Raw genomic sequence first — 26,869 nt, 5'->3', positions numbered from 1 at the left:
ACTCCAACGCCTTGCTATCAATACGCTTCTCCTGAATTGTGTCTTTAATAAATTCCAAAGGCCAATTAATAACCACACTTTTTAAAGCTTCCACTAGCCAGCTGGTTCAGTGAAAATAACGTTAACATATTTATGGCTGTTAACGATCTAGTCTCCCCATCAATTTTCATGTCAGCGAAAGAGAGCATTAATGACTGAGACAGTCAAAATATATGAATTCAAAATCCGTACGATGGCTTCTTCTTGTTTGGGGCACTAGTACATGGAAGATGTGGGCACTTCCCTGTGTAAGTGTGAATGAGGTTGCTCAAAGGCTTAAAGGTAAGCATGTACAAACTTTGCAGGAGTGGGGCCTCAATGTCTGACTCTGCTTTCTAAAAGTAGCTATGGAGCAACATGGCATGCACATCCTTTATTAAAACTGTGAGGTAAAATTAGAGGACTTTTAAGAGCCAGATGAATAAAGGGCAGTCACATATTAACTATGTCATTATAATTAGATTTTTAGTTGCTGGAGTTTGTTCCTGTTGGCAGAGAGGAAATAGGATTCATCAAGTTCCTAGTGCCCCAAAAGATGCCTGGGTGGTTCAGTGACATGTTAACAGAGTTTAGCTTGAGGGAGACTATGGATTTTGACAGGCATCATCTGAAGTCTGCAGAAATCAATACAGTGAGCATGCTGGTTAGAAGATGACGTGCCACAAAATGTACTTTCACTGACACTGAAATTGTCACTTCCCCTCTTTAATATTACATAGGCAAAAAAAGGTCATCTATATTCAATGCTACTAAAAGAGGGGTTTGTCATTCAAGACAAGCTCATGAAACAAAGGATCCAAATGTCGTTTTCTATTAATATAAAACAGATGATGAAGCTGACAACAATTTCAGTCTTGAACACCAGGAGTATCTGGGTGAATTTAGAGAAAAATCACCAGGTACACCCACTGTGACAAGCTCAGCTTTTTAAGGAAAGCACTGAACTTTTATACAGAGCTTTTCAGCCACAGACCTCAAAGAACATTACAAAGGATGGGTAGTTTCACCATCTTTTTAAAAAGTCTTTACAGGCGTTGACACTGAAGGACAAGGAGATAAACTGGTTTGCCTAAGGACATGTAGTAAGTCTATGTAAAACTTGGAAAAATACTGCCCAGGTGCATCCGGCCCCCTGCGCCCCACACCTCTGGGCCCGACCCCCGATGTGCTCTAGCTTGCTGCTCACGCAGACACCAGCCCTAATGTGCTCCCCTCGGTGCAGACACATGGACATGTACCCGAGACCAAACTTATATCACCGTAGTGTATAGAGAGAGATGAGAGAGGTCCAGTTGCTAGCTTGATATTCAACCTACAGTAACCCTGTCCTCTTCTCCTCCCAAGTCTTGCGGCAGGGAAAAGACTCAGTCTTGTCTCCTGTGAGAGGGGATCAGAAATTGGGTACAGGAGAAATGAGCCCTGTCACACTCGGACAGAAGAAGCTTCCTAAGGGCAGGTCCTAATGTGTTACCAGAAGAAAGATTTGTTTCTGATATATTCCCTGGGCCATCGTGGCTACCACAACACTGCTCTTGCAAGAAGTTGCGTTTCACCCCGTTCCCATGTTCCTCAAAGTGTTTTCTACAGCATCTGTGGGACCCTTACTGAAGGGCTTCCCTGGCAGTAGAGCTGAACTTCAAGGAGTTTTTGCTCTTCTGCTATCCCTGGCTCTTGAAAGCTCCGCTTCAGAGACAGATCAATTTATTATTTCTTCTTTCATCCCTATCATTCTAGTTACGAAGAAAAAAAAAAAAAAAAATCACTTGAGAAAAAAACTGTAAGAATTCAATAATAAAAACAACCCTTCCTGGTTGATGTCTCATAACAGCAGTGAGGGTTTTACGTACGGCTTTTTATGGGTCAAGCACAGACTGACTTCTTCCAGTAAGGGCCCATGGCTTTGCTTCAGGGACTTTACCTCACCTGGTCTTTATCTGAACTACAAAAGATGCCTTATCGCTTAAACAAAATACACTGACTGAAGGCAGAGCGGTCCCCCGCCGCTCCTCTGATAGCATCTGGAATTTGGTGCTGCAGTACAGATGACTGGGAATTCATTTTTAAGCACAAGCTCTTGCCCTTTGTAGATAACAGCTATGTCAGTCTTTAAAAAATTTAGAGATACTATGGGCATCTTTGGAGATATGGAATATATTGGCTTTAGAAAAAAACATATCCCCAAACCAGTCACTGTACCAAGCATTCAGAATCAACACGCAATTTGCAACGGCAAGCTGCAAACTCAGGTACAACACACAGCTTGCAGTTTAAAATACTACAGGCTACGTCATGCGTTCAGCATCCTAGAGGAGTAGGAACAGGGCTTTCTTATGTTGTCGGACCTGTAACAACAGATTACGTCAAAAGGCTGAGTTCTGCTTTGAATAAAAGAACGCTTCTCGCATTGACCTCGTGCGAGGCCAAAACCGTGACCCTGAGGGTGCACACCATCAGAAAAGTTCATTAATGAAAAGAATGCCACCAAAATGACTGAGAAAATACTAAAACTCCTGAAATCACAGATGGAGGTGCCATGCTACTTTGGGGGAGTAACATACTCCACAAAACTGATGGGAATTTAGGATCATTCTCTGGTTATCTAACTCAACAGATCTGCCTATTTCATCAAAAAGCTAACCAACTGAAGAAGCCCACTTGCAAACTACTGAATTGGCTAATATCATTAGGCATTCAGATTACAACCACTAAAATTTAGATGGCTATCTTCATTACTGAATCTCAGGTCATCTGCAAGACACTTAATACACAAGAAATCCACAAAAATAATGTAAGATGAAAGGAAAAAGATTTCAACAGCCACAAAACTAGTGTAAAACAGCAACATTCAAAGGCTCCCAGAATCAGGAACAATATCATTTTAAATGAAACAAATAATTTCAAAAGAATTAACTGCCTCTCACCAGTCTTGCTGAAACCTGAACTCTACGGTATGCAGGAAGCATTGCATGCAACTGTTTCAGCTAGCGCTGTTTAGCTATTCAGGCTTTTGAGGACAACCCTGCTCTCCGTTATGTAACAAAAAACAATAGCCCAAGTTATATAAAGTCTTCATTCACTAGCTCTGTACAACACTTAGAACTAGAGATCCTAGTAAGAAGTCCTATACAGAGATCTGCTTTCGTTAACAGCCAAGGGTAAAAACCTGGAGCCGCTGAAATAAATGGTAAGATGGAAGTCTATTGCTGACTTTGCTGGGCCAGGATTTCCAGTTAGCTCTCTCTACTAATAATACCGGATTGCAGGATATTAATGGCACTGATAGGAAAATTCTTGTGGTCTGAATATTTTGTCTCTCCCAATACAAATGTCTGTTCTATCAAATACTCTACAATTTCTTTTGAAGGCAGTAATGTTGCTGTATATTTATGGAGTGCTTTTCACACGAAAGAACTGTTCCCAAGGTACTTCACAAAATACAGCAGCATATGGATAGATGATTTTACCCACTGCTACAACGAAACCACCTCTGATACTGAACGCGGCATGCATTTAACTGTCTCAGCAATACAACCTAGCAATTTAGAACAGCACGTGAATAATTTATATCAAAACCACAGGGGAAATTTTAGGTAGGCCAGAATATAAATCTGAGAATGGGAATTTTACCAGAAAAGAAAAGACAATGTACACTTGCTTTTGCCGAACGTGTCACGAGAGTCTTCGTAATGGTAAGTGGTCAGAACATTGATTTCCCGTCTCCCCCAAAGGCACTGCGTGCGCCGGGCTGCCCCTAGCGCGGTGCTGAGGAATCGGTTCAATAGTAAGTGCCGCCCGCACCACTTCCTGCAACAACTGGATTGTTCTTAGAAGTCTGCAGTCCAAGCACTGCCCTGGTCAAATCAGGCTTGTTTTATGAGATCAGATAACATTAATGAAATAAATCTGCGTAGCACAACTTCTTGCTAGGACATGTAGATAATTAAGCTGATGTGCAGTAAATATATATATGCAGTACTCTGTTTTAAGTACTAAGCCCCAAAAGAAATATTTTTTTATAAAGGATCGGGCTCATGTTCACCAGCACATATTTAAAAACGGTTTCTTGATTCTCATTTTATCTTCATTTTCAGAGTCCAGACAAAGAGCCTCACAACCACCAATTCGGACAAAACTTGGGCAATTCTTGCCCTATGTTTTTTTTTAAATTTGGTATCTCTTTTCTGGTTACTGTCATAGAGTATGAAATTCATGGCTGAGGCAACTTTCTGGTACCTACAAATTCTGGCTGGCTACAAGAATCTCTCTCAAGTCTTTCCTGGAAGGATGTCAGCATAAAGAATTACTTTTAGTTTACATTCTTCTCTGAGGAAGAGATGGAAAATTATGACAAAAATTGTTAGTTGAGAAATGCAGTATAGTTCCACTTTATTCATAGTGAGCCAAACACTGTAAAGAATATGAAGGAATGGCTTGGCTAGTTTTTCACTTTCTTTTAAACAGCAAGCATTGAACATCCATCACAGTTTCATGTAAGATTATACAAAGCTTTAAAATACTTCCTTCCAAAACCGCAAACATTTTTTTTTGGTATAATGTTTTGGCTACTTATCAATAATGAAAATAGATCATTAAAATTAATCTTCTGCATAATTAAAAGACCAAAATGTAAATTAAAAGTACAGAGTTCAAAGTACAGTATACCACAGAACAAATAATAATCCTACAGTACAGGACTTGATATGGTAAATCCTCATTTCAGTAGTCTTATTCCTCCACTTAACCAATGAAGGAATTACATTTGAGTTATGTAGGGCTTAGGTTGGAGGGAGGGCAATCCAACTTGCACCAGCAGTAAAAAATCTGACATGTGGAAGGGAAGAATCAAGACATTAACAGAAATAGCATGATGAACCCTGGATGGTAAAGAGGCTGTTAAAATCCATTATGCGGATTCTGGGGAAATTCTTTCCATATATAGGGAATTAAATGCCATCATTGTAAAAGGGTAAAAAAATACAAAGAGGAAACTGTTTCCTGCTCAAGCTTATTAGTGTATCTGTACGAACAACTGTTAAAAACCTTTCCAATCTCTGAAGCATAAAGCTAGAAAGCCAAAATGGCCTACTTGAGACTGAAACTCTTCTGGAAGTGGGAGTGTGGCCAGTGCAGGAGAAGTCTAGGAAGAAAACTGCATGATCACCAAATAAAGTCAGATTTTGCTTTCAGCTGTTTTGTGGAAGTCTAACAGGAGCCACAGTTAAACTTCTGAGGACAGAATACAGTTCTAGAGCTCCAGCATGATAGTACTTAAAATAGTTAAGGTATGGGGGAAATTATTAACAATATTAAAATACAATTTTTCCATATCCTCCCATTTAGCAGTAAAAAGTTTGTACCTGAGGAAGGGTAATGTGGTGCCCAAAAGCTTCTCTATACATTTGGTCCAATAAAAGATATTAAGATCACCACACAAATCCTTGCCCTTTCAAATGTTTTCAGTTTAATGCTGGCCATCTTTTAAGTCAGAAAGTACATCTCAAAACTGCAATAAAGGACTCCAAAGTTGTGGATTAAGGGAAACAATAGTCAGGTGCTGTTAACTATTAAATACACTAGGTATGTTATAACCAACATTACACATTCTCTAGGTCAGCTAAATGCAAATAATCCCTTAATTTGAAAGGTTTCCATACTTAGATTTCCACAAACACCACATGAACAACGATCTCCCGTAAAAAATGAAGCAATGCCACAAATAAAAAAAAATAAAAAAAAAGATGGGATGAACCAATTCATTTAATGCTAAAGTCATAATGTTAGAGAGGAAGTTAAAACCACAGATAAGAAATAATGCAGATTTTAAAAGCAAATACAGAAGGCTTTTCATTTTATTTGTAGTCTATCAAATCTCTTATACACCCCCTCAAAACACCTGGACTACTATGCACAGGGGTTTTTTTTTTCAAAAAAGAAAAAAAACTATTGAAATAAAGAAGAGCAATGAAGTCTAGTGAGTAGGGAAGGACATTTGCTTGTCTGATAAAGTACATTACAACTTTACTTTTGTAGTGGAAAGCAGATGCATCATTAATAAGGCAGAAAGCAGGGTAGGAATACATCTATAGACTAACAGAAATCAGTTTATAAGGTGCCGCTCTACCCTGCCTTCTGCCTGTCCTGGGACTATTAATGAGTAAGAAGTAGAGAGTCTGGTGCATGATTCTTGGAATTTCTGCCATTCAAAGGACATACAATTGCCAAACTCCTTGACCACTTGTGATAAAATCATTTTGTTATACCTGTCCAAAAAGCAAGGCTACAGGTTCAGTAGATTCATTCTCAAAAGTTTGAAGACTGATGAATATAAACCTGGTTTCAAAGAAGCAGGCTGCTCAGGTAGCTGGATGACATCAGGAGAGTGACATCCCATACGTTACGTGGCAATGATGTTCTGCAGACTGCCCCAATCCCAGTGGAGCAAAGTACACCAGCTGCTGATATGAAATGAACCAATCCCAGGATTCGTTTAGCAAATACCATCTAATAAACTATCCCTTATATGAAGAATTACATCAGGGGTTTTTTTTTGTTTTTTTTTAATACCTCTGCTTAGTAAGTTAGGATTAAGCATTTTCTGATCAAAGCAGTGGTGATTTGGCACAGACTAGACTCTTTCAGGGCATGAAGAAACAGGCCTGACTAGAAACAGAGCCTAAATAAGCTCTCTCCTCTTTCCTCGAGCTTAACACGCAAAACCATAATGTCAAGCACTTACCTGGTACAGGACTCTTTCTGGAATTTAAACTCGGAGACTCTACAATTTCCTCTGGCTGTCCATCTGCTTCCGTGTCCTCTTTCTTTTGAGTATCTTTTACCTCTTCACTAATAGTAGTTCTTGTGCTCTCCTCTCCTTCTAAATCTCCCTGAATAACAGGGAGGGCACCAGGAGGTGGAAGAGGAGGAGGAGATGGAGGAGGAGTTGTAGTGGTAACAGCAGCAGCAACAGAAACTGGAGGAGGAGATGGAGGAGTTGGAGGAGGGGTGGAAGGAGGCGAAGGAGCAGTGGGAAGAGCAATGGCAGGTGGTACACTATCCACTTCTGCCGGTGGGGCTTCTGGTAGTTCCAATTCAACAGTCAATGGTGCTTCCTCCTGTTGGACTAGGTCTACTATACTGTCTGTAACAGTCACTTTTTCACTAACTCCATTCATTTCACTAATTAGATTACTACTAGCAGTCACTGGAATATCACTAGGCGCTACACTACCAGGCTCCTTGCACATTTCAACATCAGCTTCTTCTGCTGGTGAAGGATCTGGCGTTTCTGTGAAGGGTGCGGCATTGGATATAGGCATCGCTTCCTCTTTTGGGGAAGGTAGTTCCTCTCTCTCCTCTGAGTCAACTATGAGTGTAGATTTACTTGGTACGGCGACAGCAGTGGGAGGGGCAACAGCAGCGGCAGCAGGAGGGGCAGAAACCACCGCAACAGGAGCAACAGGGGGTGGCGAGCCAGCCGGAGGAACGTCTGTTGTTGTTTCTACCACAGCAGCCTCGGACGTCTGGCCAGCTTGATCTTTCTTCTCTCCGCTGGGCTCTGGTCTGAGGGCTGGGGAGGGAGATTTTAATACTGGATCTGGTTTTGGCTTCTCTTCTGAGGAAGGGAAAAAAAATAATATTATGATGACAGGTCCAGTTGATCAATTCGGATTTAACTAGCCACAGTTAGGCTTCTTCTAATTGCTTCACATGGTGTTCTGTCTATAATTCTAGTACCTCTATGAAAAAAGAGCTTCTTAGGGAAAAAAGCGTAAGTAGCAGCTAAACTTCATATCTAAAATAAGAATCAAGACCATCCTGAAGCACTGAGAAACCGTAAGATCTTTACTGAACAGAGGTCTTCTCCAGGAAAGCGTGCTTTGCAAAGCTTAACCCTGCAGACAGGAGAGGCAGGAACTCTGGGAACCTTACAGAGATTTTACTGCTCAAAACAGGATGCTTCTTCATCAAACCAGAGATTAAACATGAAACAAAAATAAAGCTAAGTTAAATAGCTGATATGAGGACAGAAGGGGTTACAATGCTGGAACTCATTCTTACTCTAACAGTGACACCATTTGTAATGTTGGGTGGTTTACACCCTCTCTGTGCCATGCCTGCCCCTCTAAAGTGGCGATTCCACTATTTCTTCACTTTAGTGATGTGTGGTGATAGTTTTTTCCTTTCAGGATGCAAAGCACCAAGCTATTAGCAGCAGGTATAATTATATAGTTTGTTTTTTGCTTGTTACATGAAGTCTTTATTCCTAAATTCCTGAGATGTTCAGGATGTCAGAAAAGAGGAGGAATGACTGCACTTTACTCTTACTCTATTATTTAAATTCCAGCAGTAAAAATGATGTCTTACTGCCAGAAAACAAAGTTTAAGCATGGCTTCCATGGCGAAAGGTTTGATCACATTTGGAGGTTTCCTGCTACAGGATAACAAGTTGGGGAAATCTGTATATTATAATGGGAAGCCATATAACTAAAGTCCTGGAAAATGCAGGCTGCACGCAGATTGGTTCCTCTACTTTCTCTGGGTCTAATAAGACACGTTGATGTGTTTTGTGTCCCAGCACTAAGATAAACCATTTTATCCTCTCTGAATGTTACTACTTCATTTAAAGGGCTTAAACTAGCATACCTATAAACTGGTTTACCTTCTGCCAACACTGACTGGATCAAAACAGGGAGACTATAAGATCTCATTTTAGCAGAACTTCTCCACTGTTTATAGCTCTGTGCTATTATACTACAACATAGATAAGATTGGTATCGTTTGGCGTAAAATATTATGTAGGTAAGGAGGACAGAATTATCCAAATTCAGGGAGGTGGACACTATTCCATCCAGCAAATGGAAAGTGTCCTGCTGCTTTCTGAACAATACAACAGCAGGAGGAGATGCAAAGAACTAGTTTGGCACATTTATAGGATGGGGTACAATGGTTTGGGAACTATTAGGAACTTCCCTAAACCTCTATTCACGTGATATATGGAAAGTGAGATCAAACTAATGCACTGTCAGGGGAAATCAGGTTTAACACAATTCTTTGTCTTATTACCCTTATAAAAAACTTGGGATATCTTTACATTCTAATTCTATTTATTACAAGTCATTAAGAGCTAACTGGGATCTTCAAATGCTACAGTGGCTAGACGTAAAATGTTTCAACAACCCTGTTATAGTAACGTAGAACTGTAGGGCTCCTCTTTTCCTACAAAATACCAGAGGCGACTTGAACTTGCCCAGGGCGTTTCAAGATCCTGGTCACAACTACTTCTGCACTGATGTTTTAAATTATTACTACTCCTAGCAGCAGAAAAGGGGAAAGTATATAGAAGAAGATTCAACTTTCAACCTTCTTGAGTCAAAGCTGAAGTGGGAAAAGGTTGTGAAGGGAGAACCTGTTTGAGTCTTCTTGACTAATGCCTGCATGTACAAAAGGGTGCCATGTCATCTAGCTCATAGGGCTTCCACGGGTCTGTGGGGTGTAGTCTGGGCATGCAGGGTGGCCTGGGGCCCAATCCAGCTGTTGGACTGGCCCTGCATACCTCCTCTGGCCCACAGAACCTAAAGCACCTCTGATCTAGATGGCCAGAATTAGAGCAATGAAGAGCAAAAATGGTGCTTTACCAGGGACATTTGCTTTTAGATAGGAACTTCAGGAATGCCCTAATACCAATAAAAGGAAATTACCTTTAGGGATGTTCTACAGATCATGTAACAGGATGGAAGGAAACTCCTTAACCAACTTCCAAGGAAGCTTAAAAAACAAGCAAGCAAGCAAGCAAACAAAAACAACACCCCGAAGAAAGCAAGCTTAGGTCTCCTCTTCCTAGGGACTCAAAACTCTGCAGACAACTGATAGACTGTTCTGACTTTCACAAATTGCCATAAATGGTTGCCCAAATAGTCTCCCCTTAATGATCCCAAATATAGACCAATAAGAAATTTAATCTGAAGTTATAGGAAGAGTCATTTTAAGAGACAGCAACGGTGAAATATACAAAAACTGTTTTTTAAAACCTAGGATTACCATGTGATGACCTGTGAGCCACTTTCCTCTGAGCAGAATTACAGCAGGCTCTTATTACAGCATTCACATGAAACAATGTACAATTAAGAAGGAAAAACAAAAATCAAGATTGTTTTTCAAAAAAAATCATAAATGCAATAACCCTTGACTCTTAAAACTTCCTAAATGTGCAAGGACAGTCCGTGAAGTTATATTTAGAAAGTACTTCTTGGAGGTATCGAGTTTCAAAGGAAGAAATGTTTTTCCTTTCATAAACAATTTCATTTGCAAGATATAAAGCATACTCTGTGGACGTGGGCAATTTCTCAGAGTTCATATAAAACACTGTAGCTTCCATTTTGAGGCCAAGTTTCAGGAAACATTTCCTGATTTTTCTCCCTCTTTTCCTATCACAGAGATTGGGAAAATTGGGGGGGGGGGGAAGAGCAGATAGGAACTGTGCAGATGGAGTGGAAGCTGACTGGGAGGTTGGTATGAAGTTCAGGTAGAGGAAAGGAGGGGAGAGAGGAGGCAAAAAGTCTGGAGTTATTCTGAGAACTTCTGCATCTTGCTATCTCTTTCATCCTGAAGACGTGAGAACAGGAGGAAGGAGCTGGATTGTGGGAGATACAGGTGTTTTGTGGTGGCAAAGACTGCAAAGGTTCCAGTGGGTGGATCAGATCTCAACAGACTCAGATAGTCAGTCACCTGTACTTCAGGATGCTCAGCTAAACGCAATCTCTGGATCTGCTGAAGATTTCCATTGTTGGATCTGATACAAATGTTAGCAACGTAGTGCTGATGCAGCTTTGTATGTAATTCATGAACACAACAGGTGCTAAAATGGGGTAGAATGAATGTGGTACTTTTTTGCTTCCGTCACCCGTATTACTCCAGTTTCCCAAAGTGACGACCATATTTTCTTGCATATAATGCACACCTTTCCCCTCCAGAACCAGCTGCTGGAATTGGGGGTGCATACTATATAAGCAAGGAAATATGGTAACAGGGAGCAGAACAACGAGCAGATTCAGCTGCCTAGCTGCTAATCAGTTACTTACTACAAGGAAAGATCTTTTTTCTTCATTTTGCCTTTCAGAAAGAAGATGTGAATCTTACTCCTGGGCATGCTGTATGTGAAAGAAATATGATACACATGATCTCAAAATGGAGAAGAGTGTTAAAAATCTTGGAGACATGATGAAAAACTTGTCTGAACCTGGACAACCTCTCCAATCTCCGACTGAATCTGGCAGCTCAGATTCCAAGTATGTCTCATAATAATTTTCGCAACAGTAAGTCACAGTGAGGGTCCTGTGTATTTGATGCAAGCTCAGACTAAATTCTGTATCAATACTCAGGAGCAATATCAGGAAAACATCTTCACTGTTAGAGCAGTGAAGCAAAGGAACAGACTTAGGAATAGGGAAGTTGCATCATTGGAGCTCTTTAAGAAGTTGGACAAGAGTTGGTCACAGATGATCCAGGAGTAGTTATGCCTATCCTATCATATGCTAGGGGTATTTCCAATGCTTCTAAGCTTTGCTGGTTGCCATACGAGGCCAAGAAGAATCCCACCCCCTTGCTACAGGTGTCAGGGTTACTGTATCAGAACGGTAGTAGCGTACACCAGCTTTGAACTTATGCAAGTAAAATGCAGAAGGTGCAGGACCCTTCCATGACATACAGCTGCCGGGCATAAAGTTGCAGTGAAATAGCTGAATAGGTTTTAATACTATGTTTATTAAATCAATACAAAACTGTATAAGAACTCTTATTTCAGTAAAAAGTGACTGAAAGAATACTTTGGTAATGACAGAACATAAGAATTAAGAAGTAAGTTCTTTCTTTGGTATATATTTATAGAAGACCACCCTTGAATGCCGCTGTGAAGACCTAGATTAAGTAATCACAGCAATGTATTAACATTTCTGTCATCTTTATTTTGTTCCCAATTGTGACTCTGGTGGATATTTCAACTGAGCACTAATTCTCATGCTCTTGGTTGCTGATTTTAGTGGCTATTTTATCAATCTGTTTCACTCTTTAATATTGCTCTGTATTGCTTTAGTAATTGTGCTATTTAGTGCCTTTTTAGACAACAGTAAATGCTGGATTCTCTTTCTGGCATATAATCTGAGGATTTTTCTAAAGAGGCAATGTATGCCACTAAAGTCTAAATTTAAACCAGTGTAATTATACTCATATAACCCTCCATGGAGACAATCTTTTTTCATTTTAAGAAAGTGCCCTTTTTAATTTAGGTTACATGGCACAGAAAGGGTTTTCAGCTAACCTGAAAAGGCCACCCTTCTACTGGAATAAGAATGGCAGCCTGGAGTGTTATGCTGATAACCAAGGATGCTGGTTTTCTCCAATTTAAAAAAATCCCCAATTCTTGGTTTAAAAAGTAACCCCAAATTCACATTTTTTCCATGATTAAAACGAAACACCACCATATACATATCTACATCTTTACATCACATAAAAATGTGGATTTGGGGTTACTTTTTCTTAACTGAAAATTGGGGATTCTTTTAAATCAGAGAAATCCAGGATCCCTGCTGATAACTAGATTGGAAATCTGGTCAAGTGGTCAAATGTGAGGGAGTGTTCCCAATAATGGTTGGTGCCCTGGAGTTTCATGAGCAGAGCCTCAAGTTCAAACCCAGATGGACTGACAGGTGCGAATAAATTTGATGACACTGACAGTCACGGTTCGCATTACAAAACCACTACACAAGCCTGCTTAGAAAAGGCCTGAGACACCTAGCAAGACTGATGACCAGGACAAGAGCATTTTGGCAAAGAGGGGAAGTGGGCCCAGGCTTGGAACAGCGATTGCAGCTGATGTCAGGAGTGAAGTGCAGCGATAAGCATTTGTGGTATGTCTGGCCAGCGCAATCAGTGTAAGAATCACATGCGAGTTACATTTCTATATAACTTTGTAAGAAAGGAAGGAACAGTAATAACCTGCATTAATATTCATGAATATATTTCATTGAGGAAAAAATAAACCTCAAAAGGTATTCCTGCCAATAAGTAATATTTTCAGAGTTTTAACATTAGCTTCAGGGATATTGTACTTCACATCTGTCAAATCAGTGGTCATGCTGGTACTTGGATATACGACATTTCTGAAATATCAGAAGCCAGTTTCTTTTGCCTCTCTGGCTAGAGTTCAATCTCTCTGGTGGTTAGATTTTCTTCTTGTAGCAAGTACTTTTTAAAAATCTCCCTAGTTAAAAGGCTGACAGGAAAAGTATCAAGAAAAAGATGGTGCTTTGCAACTTCAAGTACACACTGCTGTAGGCAGGGAGTGCAATACTGTGACACAATGAGTAAACATGAAGAGAACGGGAAAATCAGCCCTACGTTAACAGCACAAGTACAGTGCATGCTGCGGGAGCGTGTATATTATAAATCCTAGCCTTAAAAGTTTTATAACCAGATACTAAATTTTACCATGGGAAGAAATCCGGGGCACAGTGCCTCAAGTCCAGGGAGATTGTTTTTAAAGGCAAATTTTTATTGTTTAGGCTATGAGAAAAAGCAATCATTTTAAGACACTTTACCTGGGCAACTGGAAAAGTACTATACAGAAAATGACATTTGGTAATCACACAGTCTATACAATAGCAGCACAATTTATTTTATTAATCTAGTCTACAGATGGACAGAGGCAAGCAACCCTTCCAGGCCATGCTCAAGTATGAACAAGCTTCAGAGAAGTAGCCATTTCATCCATGGTCATTTGGGGAGTGTTTTGGCCATTTTCAGACTGTTTACAGGGCACTCATGTCTGCCTACTTGCTATCTGAAACTCTTCAAAAGCATCTGAGCACTTCAGATGTTACATCCCTCTAGGACCTCTGTAGGTAGTGCATCAATTTTGTTAAAGGCTGAAGGGGAAAATGCAAGAAAACCAACCCTTGTGTCTTGCAATGGAGACCCTGCTGACCTACTTACTGGCTTACAAAAAGTTAAACTAATGACAGAGAAATAATATTACTAACAACACCACGGAGAAAATATCCATGAACAAACCTTGTTTCGGGTCGCTAGTCGCAGTAACTGTGGTGGTGGCAGCGAGAGGAGTGCTCTCCACAGTCGCATAAACCACAGGGCTGTGCTCTGGGACCTGGCTGGACAGCTGCTGGGATTTGAAGTACAAAAAAGGGTGATAATGAGCGTGCGAACATAAAAACTAGCAACATGGAACGCAAGCAAGCAAGTGGGGGAGACAAGAGTAGGGTGGGAGAGAAAAGAAAAGCAAAAAAGGCAGGAAAAAAAAATATACACAGACCAATTGAATAAATTTAAAAAGTACATGGGAAGGGAGAAAGGAAAAAGGCAGCAGGAAAGGGGGAAAAAAAGACGATTACTATTAACAACAGCAAGAAAAGACAGCGCAGAATAGTCATTCATATACTTCAGACTTCTATGGTTCTCACTACGGCAGCAAAAATGCTCCTAAAAACTGTGTGCAAACTGATGTACAACCTGACCACCACAAATGATTAGCTATTTCAAATACCTTTAATATTTTTAAACAGTGTTAGAAAGCAGCAAACTGCAATTAAAAACACAAACGTCACGAGGCAAAATCTAGACTGATTTCAAAATGGCCATTCTAATGAGCTACATAGTTGTTGGTTCACTAAAACACAGCAAACAGGCTAATATTTCTAATCAAACTTTCGAAAGACAATATAGACTAGACACACTTGCATGTGACCATTTGAAAAAGATACCTAATGCTTTCCAGACAAGAGGTGCACATATGATTTCCCTTGTTGGCTAATGAAACGAGAAATAAAATATTTGGCTTTATTCTCAAGGGTGCACAGGAATAGCTGGTTCTCACTCAGCTAATTGAGGACCTGGCAATATTTACCTATTTAGGAATAAGAGTGCAAGGCTAGAAAGCAACTTCATCTAACCTGAAGGAATTTCAGCTATTTTTAAGAGGGAAAAAATATCTTGATCTTCACCACAACCAGTGCAACGGCTTACATCGGCACAACATTCAAAGCAGATGCTCTTTGGATTTGTAAGTGTTTTTGTGGAGCTTACATAAAGCCACAGAAGCCAGGATTTCCCCAAAGAAACCTAACAGAGACTTCTCATGAAAATAGAAATGACTGTACTACATTTTTAGGACAAGGCTGCACTGTTGCCATATAGCTAGCTTGGAAGATGCTATAGTTTTCATATGAGTAAATTCCACTAAAAACACAAAGTTTATATAAATTTTAAGAGAGAGAAAGAACATGTGGCTTACAGCAAAAATGTAAGTGGCTGTTGCTTGGCAATATATATTTTGCAATACAGGATCACACCGTTTTGCAATGTAAACCTCCCATGGAGCCACTCTCAGTGACCTTTAAAAACATCTATACTAGAAGTTTGAGGCTCTTACGGGAGCTGAAGGAAGTCGGGTGCCTTACTTCCACCCAAATGGGATAAGTGACTAATTCCCTTTGGCTTTTTAAAGAAAGAAATCTTTCTGGCACCTAAAAAAAGCTTCTCTTTGGTCTCGTTTTGCACTGTGAACATTACAGCACGAAAGCAGCAGCAAACAACAGAAGTTAATGGATAAATGTATACAGAAAGTCACACCACCAGCTACTCTGAAAAGAAGTTGTGAGATGCAAGCTGTGCTGCTGGAGTCTTTATCAGCAAGAGGTATAGATTAAAAAACCCTCACCTATACTGAAAATTAAGTGATAGGGTTTTTTTTCCCTCCTTAAAAATCAATCACACCCCGTAAGGAAACAGAGCTGAAACCCAGAAGATCAAAGCAGCAAACTCATCTTGGAAACTCACCGGCTGAGCTAAGTGTCCCCCTTTAACAGAGGAGGAAATGGAGGTACAGAGAGGGAAAGAGACTTGGCCGACACCGCAAAGCTCGTCAGTGGTAGAGCTGTGGGTACGAGGAGGAAAGTTTGCATCCTCGCACACGGATCCGTCCGTTTAAATGCTAAACCACATTCCAAATTGAGGTACTGCAACTCCATTTACCCGACTACCTCTCACTGCCCCTGCAGTTCCAACCAGACACGCTATTTTGTCCTTTCTATCCTGAGCCACCACCTCGTGTTGCAAATGGTAACCAGTTGTAGCACTCCATTATAGTCCCCTAATACTATAGCCCTGTTCATTCAGCAAGCAGCGCTCCTTCTGGCTTGGAGCGCATCTGCAGCACCAGTGATATTCAGGACGTTGCAGTCTGTGGAGGCAAATTTAACAACTGTTGCTTGCAAATGTAGCCCTGACTGTATTCTGCCTCCCTCTAGTCCTGACACTTGCGGGTACATTATTCCTCACCAAAAAAACTCCATAGTGCATTATTTTTGATAACTTATAGGAACTGTCAGAGGGAAAAGGATTTTTCCAATTTGGGTCAACAACAGCAATCTAATGTTAGTGTCCTGCAGGGCTCTGTTGCAGACCCAATATGATGCTTAAGTCCCTGGCTCTACGTAGAAAGCCAATTCTTCCACAAATGTGCCTCACATCACTGAACAGGACTTATTTTAGAAATAAGGAGCCATCTAAATCTTCTTTAGTCACCGGTACTGACTGCAATGATTAGATGCCTTGAGAATGGGAGATATAAAAAGCACAGAAGCGGCAAAAAAACATGCAGAAGAATAGTGCCAGAGCAGCAATAGTAGCATTTTGGATGAGACGCTCGACTCTTGCAAACCGTATTTGCAGCCACTTATTGTGAAAAAAATAAGTTTTTGAAATGTTTCATGTTTGTCTCTGAATATCTGGTAAACCAGGCCTATTCTTAGTTATTTGACACTGTAGAAACCTTGCACTGTCCACACTCTGAAAATTTTTAGAGGCTTTATTCCAATAAAAATGACTTATTTTTTTAATTCAAAACTTGTAAGGGCAGCCTACAGTGACAACTATGGGAGTATCTAGGATTTGGAAAAGGAGAGTGCAGGTGGTGTGGTACATGAACAGGTAGCGAGAGATGATGGTGCTTATCAAAGCCTCCATACCACAAAATTCAAATTCAGCATGTTCTGGAAGAGGTGAATCTAACAGAAACAGCTTGCTCCTCATGTGGATTTTAATATGCAGCACAATGGCTGCATAGCGAGAGAACAAGATGGATGCGACTGCACCTATGTGACCTAGGATGTACTGGGGATGTTTCCACACACTGTTGTTTGCCTTTCATTAGGAAACCCACACCAATCACTCATGGCTTTTGTGGCCAAGCAAATTAAATGCAACAAATCTAACAAGTTTCAAGAAGCATCATGGTTAAATACTTAAATTAACAGATATCAAAGTTATACCATCCCCAGGAATGGTAAGTTAGTCAGGCTGCACATATATATATATACACACACATATATATACATATATATATATATATATAACAGCATTCAAGTTCATTCAAAATACTCCATCTGCACAAGAAAAGTTGCTGCTGGAACCTTAACTTTGCATTTCCTGGCTGTAGTTGATCTAATAATGCATTTTTCTGCAGAGCTGCCTGTCAGCCTTTCTGTGCCTGGAACCAATTTTGTTCGTCAAAATGAAGACTGGGTATGAAACAAAGAACTATTTGCATACTTGATTTAAAGGAGCTGATTAAACCTCACTGAAGTGCTCTGCATATAAATTACAGCAGTGATAAAAGTCACACTTATTAAACAACTTGGGGATTTTGTCTGCCCTGTTAAACCGGATCGAAGGCTCTTGAAATAATGTAACAGTCGTCTACGAAGTCCCCATATTTGATGTACAATGCAAACAAAAACTGAGGCCTTTTCCATTTTCAGTGCTTCAACATTTCTATAGGAGTGAACAATTCAACACCAAAATACATCAAGCAACAACATCTATCCTATAAAACACTAGTATCACTACTACCACCACTCCCTCTGCTCATGAAGGAAAGAAACACAGAAAACGAAATAATGGTCCAACTTTCCAACTCTCTCCCTTTCTGTTCTTCCATTTCATTCTGTTATAGTGTATGGTAAGTTTAGAGGAAAAACATGCAATTAACAAAAATGAGTCTCTCTTTGATTGGACTGAATTCAGCATGGCAGTGCGACTGATAATGATACAAGCCCTACCTATGCCTCTCTCCAAGTCCATGGTGCTAATGCTGTGCCTGTGTAACTCATTAGCTAATCACACTTCCTGGTAAAACACTATACTCAACAAGCAGCATCAGCATCTCCGAGACAACAATAAATGGAATAATCACCACCCAAGTCAGCATTTATCTTTGTTCCATGTGAATAGCCTCACAAACAATGTTTGCATGCATATTGCTCCTCCCACTTTACTAGTCCCAAAGCTATTTAGTTAGTCTGTAGTTTTCCTGTAAACCTGTAGATTACAGGGGAAAAAATCTCCATTCAAAACGTTCCAAAGACCAGGCCACGAAGTCCAGCGAAAGCCCCAAGAATCCTCCTGCCTTAAACCAGCCCCTATTATAAAGTTAGAACAGGTTGTGTAATATCCAAAATTTAGGTGAATACATTTTGGCAAACTTTTCAGGCAACAAGGCACAAATTCCAAGGTTTGTGTTTCCAGCAAATTAAATAAAATTCCCATGTTACTTCTTGAAGGACAGATCTGGGATGGCATATGAGGTAAGGGGAAAGCAGCAGCTACACACACCCAGCAGACAGTAAGAGACCTGTGGTTTGCGTATGGGGACCCTGAGAACTCAAATGGGGGGGGGGGGGAAAGGGTGAGGGGTAGCATAGTAAGTACCAACATGAGAGCGAGGAGGAGGAAGGAAGAGCTAGCTCCTATATTGGGAGTCTGGTGGACAGAATTTGCCCCCATCCCACAAGCCTCTGGGAAGAGGGAGAGGAACGAGCTGTACAGTGTGGGAGGGTGACAAGCCAGGTAGGACACAACTGCCTTTTTAAGTACAGGGGAATTGAGAGATGGCTACAAACAGAGGAGTTGCAAACCTGGCGCTTTAACAGAAACAGAGGTAAGCAATTCCTCTGATCTATTTGCTGAACTGGAGCCATCAATAAAAGGAAAACTGCTTTTCCCTTTAGCATCTTCCCCTTGTTTCAGACATGGAACATGGTGGGTAAGGGGGAAAAATTATTTTTCAACAGGATAAAGCGACCTCTTTTAAAAACTTTACTTCAAAACAAGATGGATGTTAAATCCATTGTGCGTCAGGCCTACACTGGATTTTTTTTTGGTAACTGTGTTCTTCTGGCCCTGAATCAGCGCTGCATGCAGCAAACTAACTGTCAGGCCACAGACACAGGTTATTCACATGGGGGTGAACAGAAACCCTCAGAAGGGCTTAGAAACTGAAAGCCAGGTGGCAGGTTACCCAGAAGTGGTAGACAACTGGGGAAGGGTCAGTTTGGAATATTTGTTCTTTTTCCTTTGTTGAAAAAGTGCAATTGTAAGACCAAACATGACTCACCCAAGAGTCAGGAATGAATGCCCTGTTAAGATTCCCAAGCAAATGTTAACTGGATGCTGTTACAAAAACACAGTAAAGCACACAACCTGCAACATAATTCAGCACGCTGTGTGTGTCGGAGAGAATGTTTCCCCTTTCCATTTCTGAAGCATCTCAATGGAACGGTAATATTAAAAAGTACTACATTATTCCGTAACAAAGGTGTTTCTATAAAAATGCCCCAAAACTGCTTCTGATGACACTATAAAAAAGCAGGTTAGGGAAGCCTGTAACAGCAACTCTGCTCTGAATGTCAGCCACGTACTTACAAAAACAGTACCAAAAACTAGATGGCAACCATCCTTAAAAACCATGGTCAGTACATGAAAGGACCAGATAATATAGGGAGAAGGAAAACTGGCTTTGAGGAAAAGTGAAGTTGAGCAGACATTACTGACAAAAGACTAATGTTAGCAGTGCTCGCCCCTTATTACCTGAGGTGGAGTAGGTGTGGAGGTGGGTCTCACGATGGGAGGCGTAGGGTTTCTGCTGCCTCCCCCAGACATAATTTCTTCTGTTATGTCTTTGCCCCCCTGATTTGGATCCCGGATTCGGATCTAGAGGATTGAATACAGAAGTATGTCAAACTCATTAGACACCAGCATAGAGGGCAAGAGGCGGCAAGTAAGCACAAGCCACATAAATCTCGTAACATGAAGTATTAAATATAATGGATTCTGTATCAACCTCAGCTTCATTAACCAGACGTGCAACTGCTACATGATAGGGCTCTGGTTTAAGTGGCTACCCTTTGGGTATGAGGAAATACAGTTTAACTGAATAACCTTCAACAGGGCAGTATATCCGTAAGTCGTATATCATTGTTTAAGAAACTTGCATCATTGCCAGAGCCAGAATGACAGTAAAACAATTAGAAAAGGTATCTACTCATTGTGCATGATCCGTTAAGTATACATTTTTTCACGTTTCAGATTAAACATACCAAGACCCGGAAAAATTTATAAAACGCTGATCTGCCATAAAAATAAACCTGGCTGTCACAGGCTGACAGGAAAGGCAAAGGTGATTGATTATCAATGAGGAGGTTCAAATGCATCTCTTGGATCTGAAATCCAGTATTTCTGGCACCACCTGGGTTGGCAAGAGCGAACTGGGGGTGGTTTAATTTCCCATTATCTTAAAAAAGTACCAACCCCCCCCCCACACACACTAGGGAAAAACAGTATCAAAGAAAATTCATAAAACCCCTGAAAACCTTGTGAAATGGAACACAATGCACATGCTGGATAATTCTGTTTGCAACTGTATTTAATCCTCAAATAAAAAAAGCCCATATATTGTCCAAAATGAAATGCTAACAAGTCTGTAATATAAGAACATGCTAATCAAGTCCTCCACCCACTACCTACTTATGCATACCACTTTTGTATCTACTCAAAGATAGATACACTTAAAAACCAACATACTTGCTTTTTCAGCACCAAATTTATATAAAAAATCATGACCAGACTAATTCAAATGTGAATGCTTGGATGATACTGAGCTGTTCAGACAGGAATGTAGCTCTTTAAAAAATTGACAGCATTCTGAACTCAACTATTCTACTTTAAATTATTTTATTTCCACAAAAGTGGAAATAAACTTGAAACTGAAAATTGTGTTATACCCTTTATGTACTCGCACCTGGGGAGAAATCAAGATTTACCATTTTAAAGAATATGAGACAAAAATGAAAGAATTGGGGAATCCAGTTTCATCCTTTTCTAATCGTCTAAAAACCTATGACCTTCTTTTGGGATCATTCATATTGGGTAAATAGGTGGAAAAATTTCCAAAGCTTCATTGAACAGCCGTTGGATGCTGACCTTGGGAGCTTCCAGTAATATGTTATTAATTAGATAATTTTACGTTTCCATTAAGATTGAAACACTGGTGCCATTCATGCATGTTTGCCAAGCCTCTCCAAAGCTTCCTTCGATTAATTTTGTAAATTCAGTGCTATTTTGTAGAGACCCCTATAGGAAACGGGGACTATGTTTCAAAGTCCCACCAACACTCAATGCAAGGTCTTTATACTAATTGGATGGAAGAGATTCTTCCTAAAAGTTTTAGCAAGTGTCACTGGAATGGGACATCAATCCTCTTTTTTCAGTCAACAAAGTACAAGGCTAGCAGTAGCTGCAGCACTTTTCAATGGAAGCTTTATATGGTGGATTATCTTTATCCTCAGGTCTCTCTCACACATACTCATTCTAGCGAAGAGGAGTGAACCAGAGAAGTTCATTTATTGTTTTTATTGTTTTACAAAATAGAAAAGTGGCTGGTTTTCAGGGGGAAAGATGCACATGGTATGTGTGCAAATACGGTAAATTGGGTACCCAGGGATGATAGTTATCTTAAATGTGTCAAGTATGACAGTTCATGCCAGTTAAAGAAATAATGTAATATATTTGATTTAAAAGAGGATGTACTAAACAAATCAATTATGACAAACACAAATAAAAGCAAAGAAATGCACCCCTCAGGTTCAAATTCTACCAATCTATGAAAAAGTAACTATATTTATGAATTAATAATATTCAATTGCCAGACATAACTAAAGAACAACTATAGTAGTAATTAGACACAAAGTTTTATATTAAATGGATTTTTAGCCATTTTTGCGCTGATGCTACCTGCAAGTATAGACAAAGGATTTCACTGTAGAGGTCTGGCAAAGAGTAGCTACAGCTTGGGCAGTGGCAACACAATATTCCCCTATAATGCCATAAAATGAGATGCTTTGAATTGGAGTGATCAACTCAGTGGGTTACAACACAGTTTAATTTCCCTACCCATCCAGTATCTTTTAATTAGGCTACTAACACAGTGGGAAGGCAATTACAACCAATCCTGCTGATATCAGTAAGAATGGTACTTGTTCACTGGCATTCAGGCTGGGATCACAAGGGAAGCCAAACAGCCATGAAATGATGGTAAGTTTAGTCTCTTGCAAAGTGGTGGAGAATAGGAAGGAAGCTTCACAGCCCCAGATATTTATGTACGTTCCTTACCCACAGCTCAAAGACACGCTTGAAGTACTGTTTCTCAAAAGTGACAGAAAACAATCCACACTTGTAAAATCTGACAAAAATACTTATATTCCACTCTAGTTAAGATGTTATAAAACCAAAAAAGGGGTTAAAATACAAAACTGGAGATAAGGAAGTGTCAGCTATAACAGCAAAATGGAGCAGTCAGCTATAAAAGCCCCAGTGACACACGAGAAGATAACAGTCTCATCTAAATATATCATTTATATCAGTGGTTCTCTTCAATGTTCACACCTTGCCATATACCACAACTGGAGCTCCTAATAAATTAGGCTCTCTTACCGTTTTTTTCTCTCTCTTAGCTGGGGGAGGCTGCTGCTGCTGTGTAGGCACTATGATGGGTGCTGACTGATACACTGGCTGACTTGGGTAAAAAGGGGTGCCTAGGAAATCACAAGACAGAAATAGTTAGTTCATTTGTAAATGTATAAAATTTTCAGTTGGAGAAAACCCTTTGGATCCTCCTTCCACTGGAAAGGGTGGGCCATGAAATAATGAACTCAAACTGCAACAAGGAAAATCTATGATCGGTATCAAGTAAAATGTTCTAACTTTATGTTGGTTAAGCTAACTCTAAAGGTGGTTAAGCTCTCCCATGGGGGACAGGACACAAAGTCTGAATTGCAGCCTGGGAAATTGAAGTTAAATATTAGAAAAAACTTCCTAACTACCCAGTAAAGCACTCAAGCAGACTTCCTGCCAAGGCTGTGGATCCTTCCATTCGTTGCTTAGAACAGGGATGAACCTATCTGGAGAGAGGGGCTAGACTACAGAGTTTCTTGAGGTTCTCTTCAGCCCTTTTTCCCCTATCGTTCTTTAGAGAAATCCCGCTCTCAGTACATTTCTGGAGTAGTCTGTGCGCTCTTCCTTTAACAGTTCTGTCAAATGAGCAACTGCCATCCCAAAACTAAATCTGGAGAGGAGAGAACTTACCATACCAGCAACCGGAGTTCAAGATCTGTTCTCAGCATTCATACATCTCAAGCACACAAGCTTGTGAGACTTTTTTGTCCTGGTATTACCATATATTACATGCATGTCCCCCTTTGCCTCATGCTCTTGAACAATGACGTAAGGGTGCTGTGTGCTTCTTACTTTTTGGTTTCCTTTCAGGGACTCGTAAGACAGTTCTGCTTTTTATCAAGTGAAGACACCTAATAGTACAGGTAGCCATCTTCCCTGCACTTGCATCGAAAATCACCCCATTTATTTTTCAACTAGGCTAACATTCAATGGAAATAAAATTACTGTATGGCACTTCCTCGACGAATTTCCTAATTGTATCTGTGCATAATATACCAAAAGGTAGCCTTTCATTCACACAAGTGAGTGGTGAAATCCAATAAAACAAGCAAACCTCAGCCTAGTGAGACTTAACCTATAACTTACAAATTCAGTTTGTGCTCCTGCAGTGGAAAACCAGAACGAAAGGGCCTGAAGAGGTTTCTATTTCTTGGCTGAATACCTGAAACAGTTAGGTCAACAAAATCTCCTTACCTGCCAAAATCCTAGGCAGGCGGCTGCATACCAGAAAGCATTTAGAAACTCCTGATTTCAAACTGCTAAAAGCTGCAGCCACTGGTGGAAACTGCAGGTAATTCTGACAAACAACGTGGCGGTTTGACTTAATTTCTTCAAGAGGAGTTTTTTTGTTGTTGTTTTTTTGCAGTAGCTGAATTTTCTGTTATCTATGTAATTATTTGCAAGGTCAACATCACAGCAATGAGTAAGCACCCTACAAACCTTACTGAATTTACACTCACAACTCCCACATGGAAAGGAAGCATTGTCTTCCTGATTTTACAGATGGGTAACTGAAGCAGAGACACAAAATGTTCTATCCACAGGCACAGACAAAATCTCTCTTAGGATATCCTGAGTTACAGCTGGTGTTGTCACCACAAGACCCTACCCCCTTCTCTCATATGGCATCATCAGACTGTTTTTTTCGTGGATGTGTTAAGCTAGCTACTTCACCTTCCAGGCCAGCATGCTACATGAGAGGAGGAGTTTGGTTAACAAGAAGAGATGATTACACTCCTAGAAGGAGTTCAGTGTACTGATTACATAGGTGCTTTGTTCCCTTTGACCAGATATTCATGGATCACATTAGAGATTATTTTATTAGGAAAGGTCTGCTACAGACTTTAATGGCAAATGCTTTCTTTAAAAGAAAAAGGTTAAAAAAGCAACCCCCTGAAAGAAATACAGCTGCCAGCTGGGAAACAGAGGCCTCATCTCTTCTCTATAGTGAACCAGTCTTCTGCACCTACTGCATGTTCATTCCCTGCAGTTCAATGCTGATCACACTTCACCTTTGTTCACTCCCACTTTGCCACCTCAGGTTTCTCCCAAAGAATAGCTACAACTCACTGACAACTAAAGAATGATGCATCACAAAATTAAAATGGAAAAGAAAATGAACTTCCAACCACTGCAAGTTTCCTTCACTTGGATATGTTCCTATCCCTTCTTTTGGGGCTTGGCAAATCTTTGGATTATGAGAGTTTGACAGATCCACACAGTATGAAGCCTCTAGTTTTAAAGGTAAAAAACGTCAGTGCTACTACCCAAGCCAGTAACAACCCTTTGTCACATTTCTGGGACCAGCATAGGGACCAGTTTTGTAGCAGCAAATCGTGTACCTTGTTCTCTTGTAATAACAAAGGCTTTCATATTTGAACTGCATATTGTCTGATTGTTGCCATTGTCTAAAGTCAATGCACGATGCTCAGGATTAGCTTCTGTATCTCCAAGCAGACAAGGCATATTTACATTCTCTGTAAAAAAGCTAAAGAGTGTCCAAAGTCTACCTACACAGTCAGGAAGCAATGGTAGGAGAGAGAAATGGGTGATCAGAGGCTAATCTCTAGTTATCTAGTGTGCATGCTAGCAACCTCTTCCTTGACTAGAACTTCTTTGCCTGGCTGGAATTAAACAGCCCTTGTCGTACTGGAAGGCTGCACCCAAGATTATCATTCCTGGCCTGCTAGCTCAGCACACTGATACTCAGCAGACGCAGCAACCTTAGAGCAGGCAGGGACTGAAAGATTACAGCCCTATGTGGCAAGAAACCAGGGCAGCTCAAAGAATAGAGAAGAAATTAGAAACACAACTTTTCCAAACTATAAAAGTGAAGCAGAAAAATGGTATCTGGAGAGTTGGGAGGGACTCAGAAACCAGACAAAAGAATCAGCAGAAAAGCAATAAATTACAACTATCTTCTGTGCTCTTCAAGTTACAGTATCATAATTAAACAGCAATTGCCGCATTTATTTTCTGTATTTCTCTAGCAGTGTTGTTTTAGCTCTCTAGCAGGGTATACAAACAGAAGTTATCTTTTTCTACCACCCGATTCATTCAGAGATCACCAATCCAAAGGAAGTGATATAATGGTAAGTGTCCGGGGCATTATTCTGTGCCATATATATTAGCTGTATGTGATAGCTGAAGGAGGAAATTATTTTCAGTTCTATTATCTTCCTTTAAAATCAGTTTGCATTTCTTAATATAATTCTGTTAATAAACTGGGATTATAAACCATTTAAAATTATCTTAATTTTAGTCCAGTTCTAAAGCTCAAAAATCCAGAATTAAATATTAAAAACTAGAAACATAAAAAGTTTATAACTAAGGAAACCAAAAAGATGTATGACTATTCATATTAAGGGATAAATAATCACTTTGCACTAGTGACATTCGACACGGCAAACAAATTTTTATAATACACCAAAATGTTGACATCTATAGATTAAAAGCATTATAGATAGAATTTGGTAGCAGCAGTAGTAGGAGGCAAAAATCTTGAGATTTTTTTTAATATTCCCATAAACCAATAAGAGTGAATTTTAAAAATGACTCAAAAACAACATGACGACACATATTACTGAGGACAGAAACTGCTGTCTTACAACAGGATCATGCAGATAGGCCCCTACCGGTTTCCGAGTGGCTCTGCACAAGCACAGGGGCCCATCTGCCTAGCTCCTATTGCTGAATATGGCCCTCCATAGTACGTAACTAGTGCCGAGCTTACAAATATATATTGTTATTCCTGTAGATTGCCAAATCAAATACAACAAGAAGTTGGGAAAACTGATCCATGTTACTAAATAGATGCTACATTGTAAAAGGGAAATTATTAACACAACTGCCAGCCACATGTAGCCAATATTCCAAATTAGATGCATTTTCATAGATTTCATAGACATTAGGGCTGGAAGGGACCTCGGAAGATCATCGAGTCCAGCCCCCTGCCCAAAGGGCAGGAAGTCAG

At 40.1% G+C, this 26,869-nt stretch overlaps 1 protein-coding gene across 6 annotated transcripts in view; it reads right to left on the bottom strand.

Annotated features, from left to right (window-relative positions):
- Window positions 1–26,869, bottom strand: part of EIF4G3 (eukaryotic translation initiation factor 4 gamma 3) — a 133,100-nt gene that overhangs the window by 45,216 nt on the left and 61,015 nt on the right. For all 6 annotated transcript variants that reach the window (XM_019541399.1, XM_019541400.1, XM_019541401.1 and 3 more), the window contains 4 exons: window positions 22,876–22,976; window positions 19,975–20,097; window positions 14,104–14,212; window positions 6,776–7,651 (listed from right to left, as the gene is read on the bottom strand). In XM_019541399.1, the coding sequence (XP_019396944.1) occupies window positions 6,776–7,651; window positions 14,104–14,212; window positions 19,975–20,097; window positions 22,876–22,976 (1,209 nt within the window). The remainder of the gene's footprint in view (window positions 1–6,775; window positions 7,652–14,103; window positions 14,213–19,974; window positions 20,098–22,875; window positions 22,977–26,869) is intronic.

This window comes from Crocodylus porosus, unplaced genomic scaffold, assembly GCF_001723895.1.
Source record: "Crocodylus porosus isolate Cpor-Errol unplaced genomic scaffold, CroPor_comp1, whole genome shotgun sequence".
NCBI classification, from domain to species: Eukaryota; Metazoa; Chordata; order Crocodylia; family Crocodylidae; genus Crocodylus; species Crocodylus porosus.
Note: the sequence above shows the minus strand (reverse complement) of the source record. Positions and strands in the feature narration are given on the sequence as shown.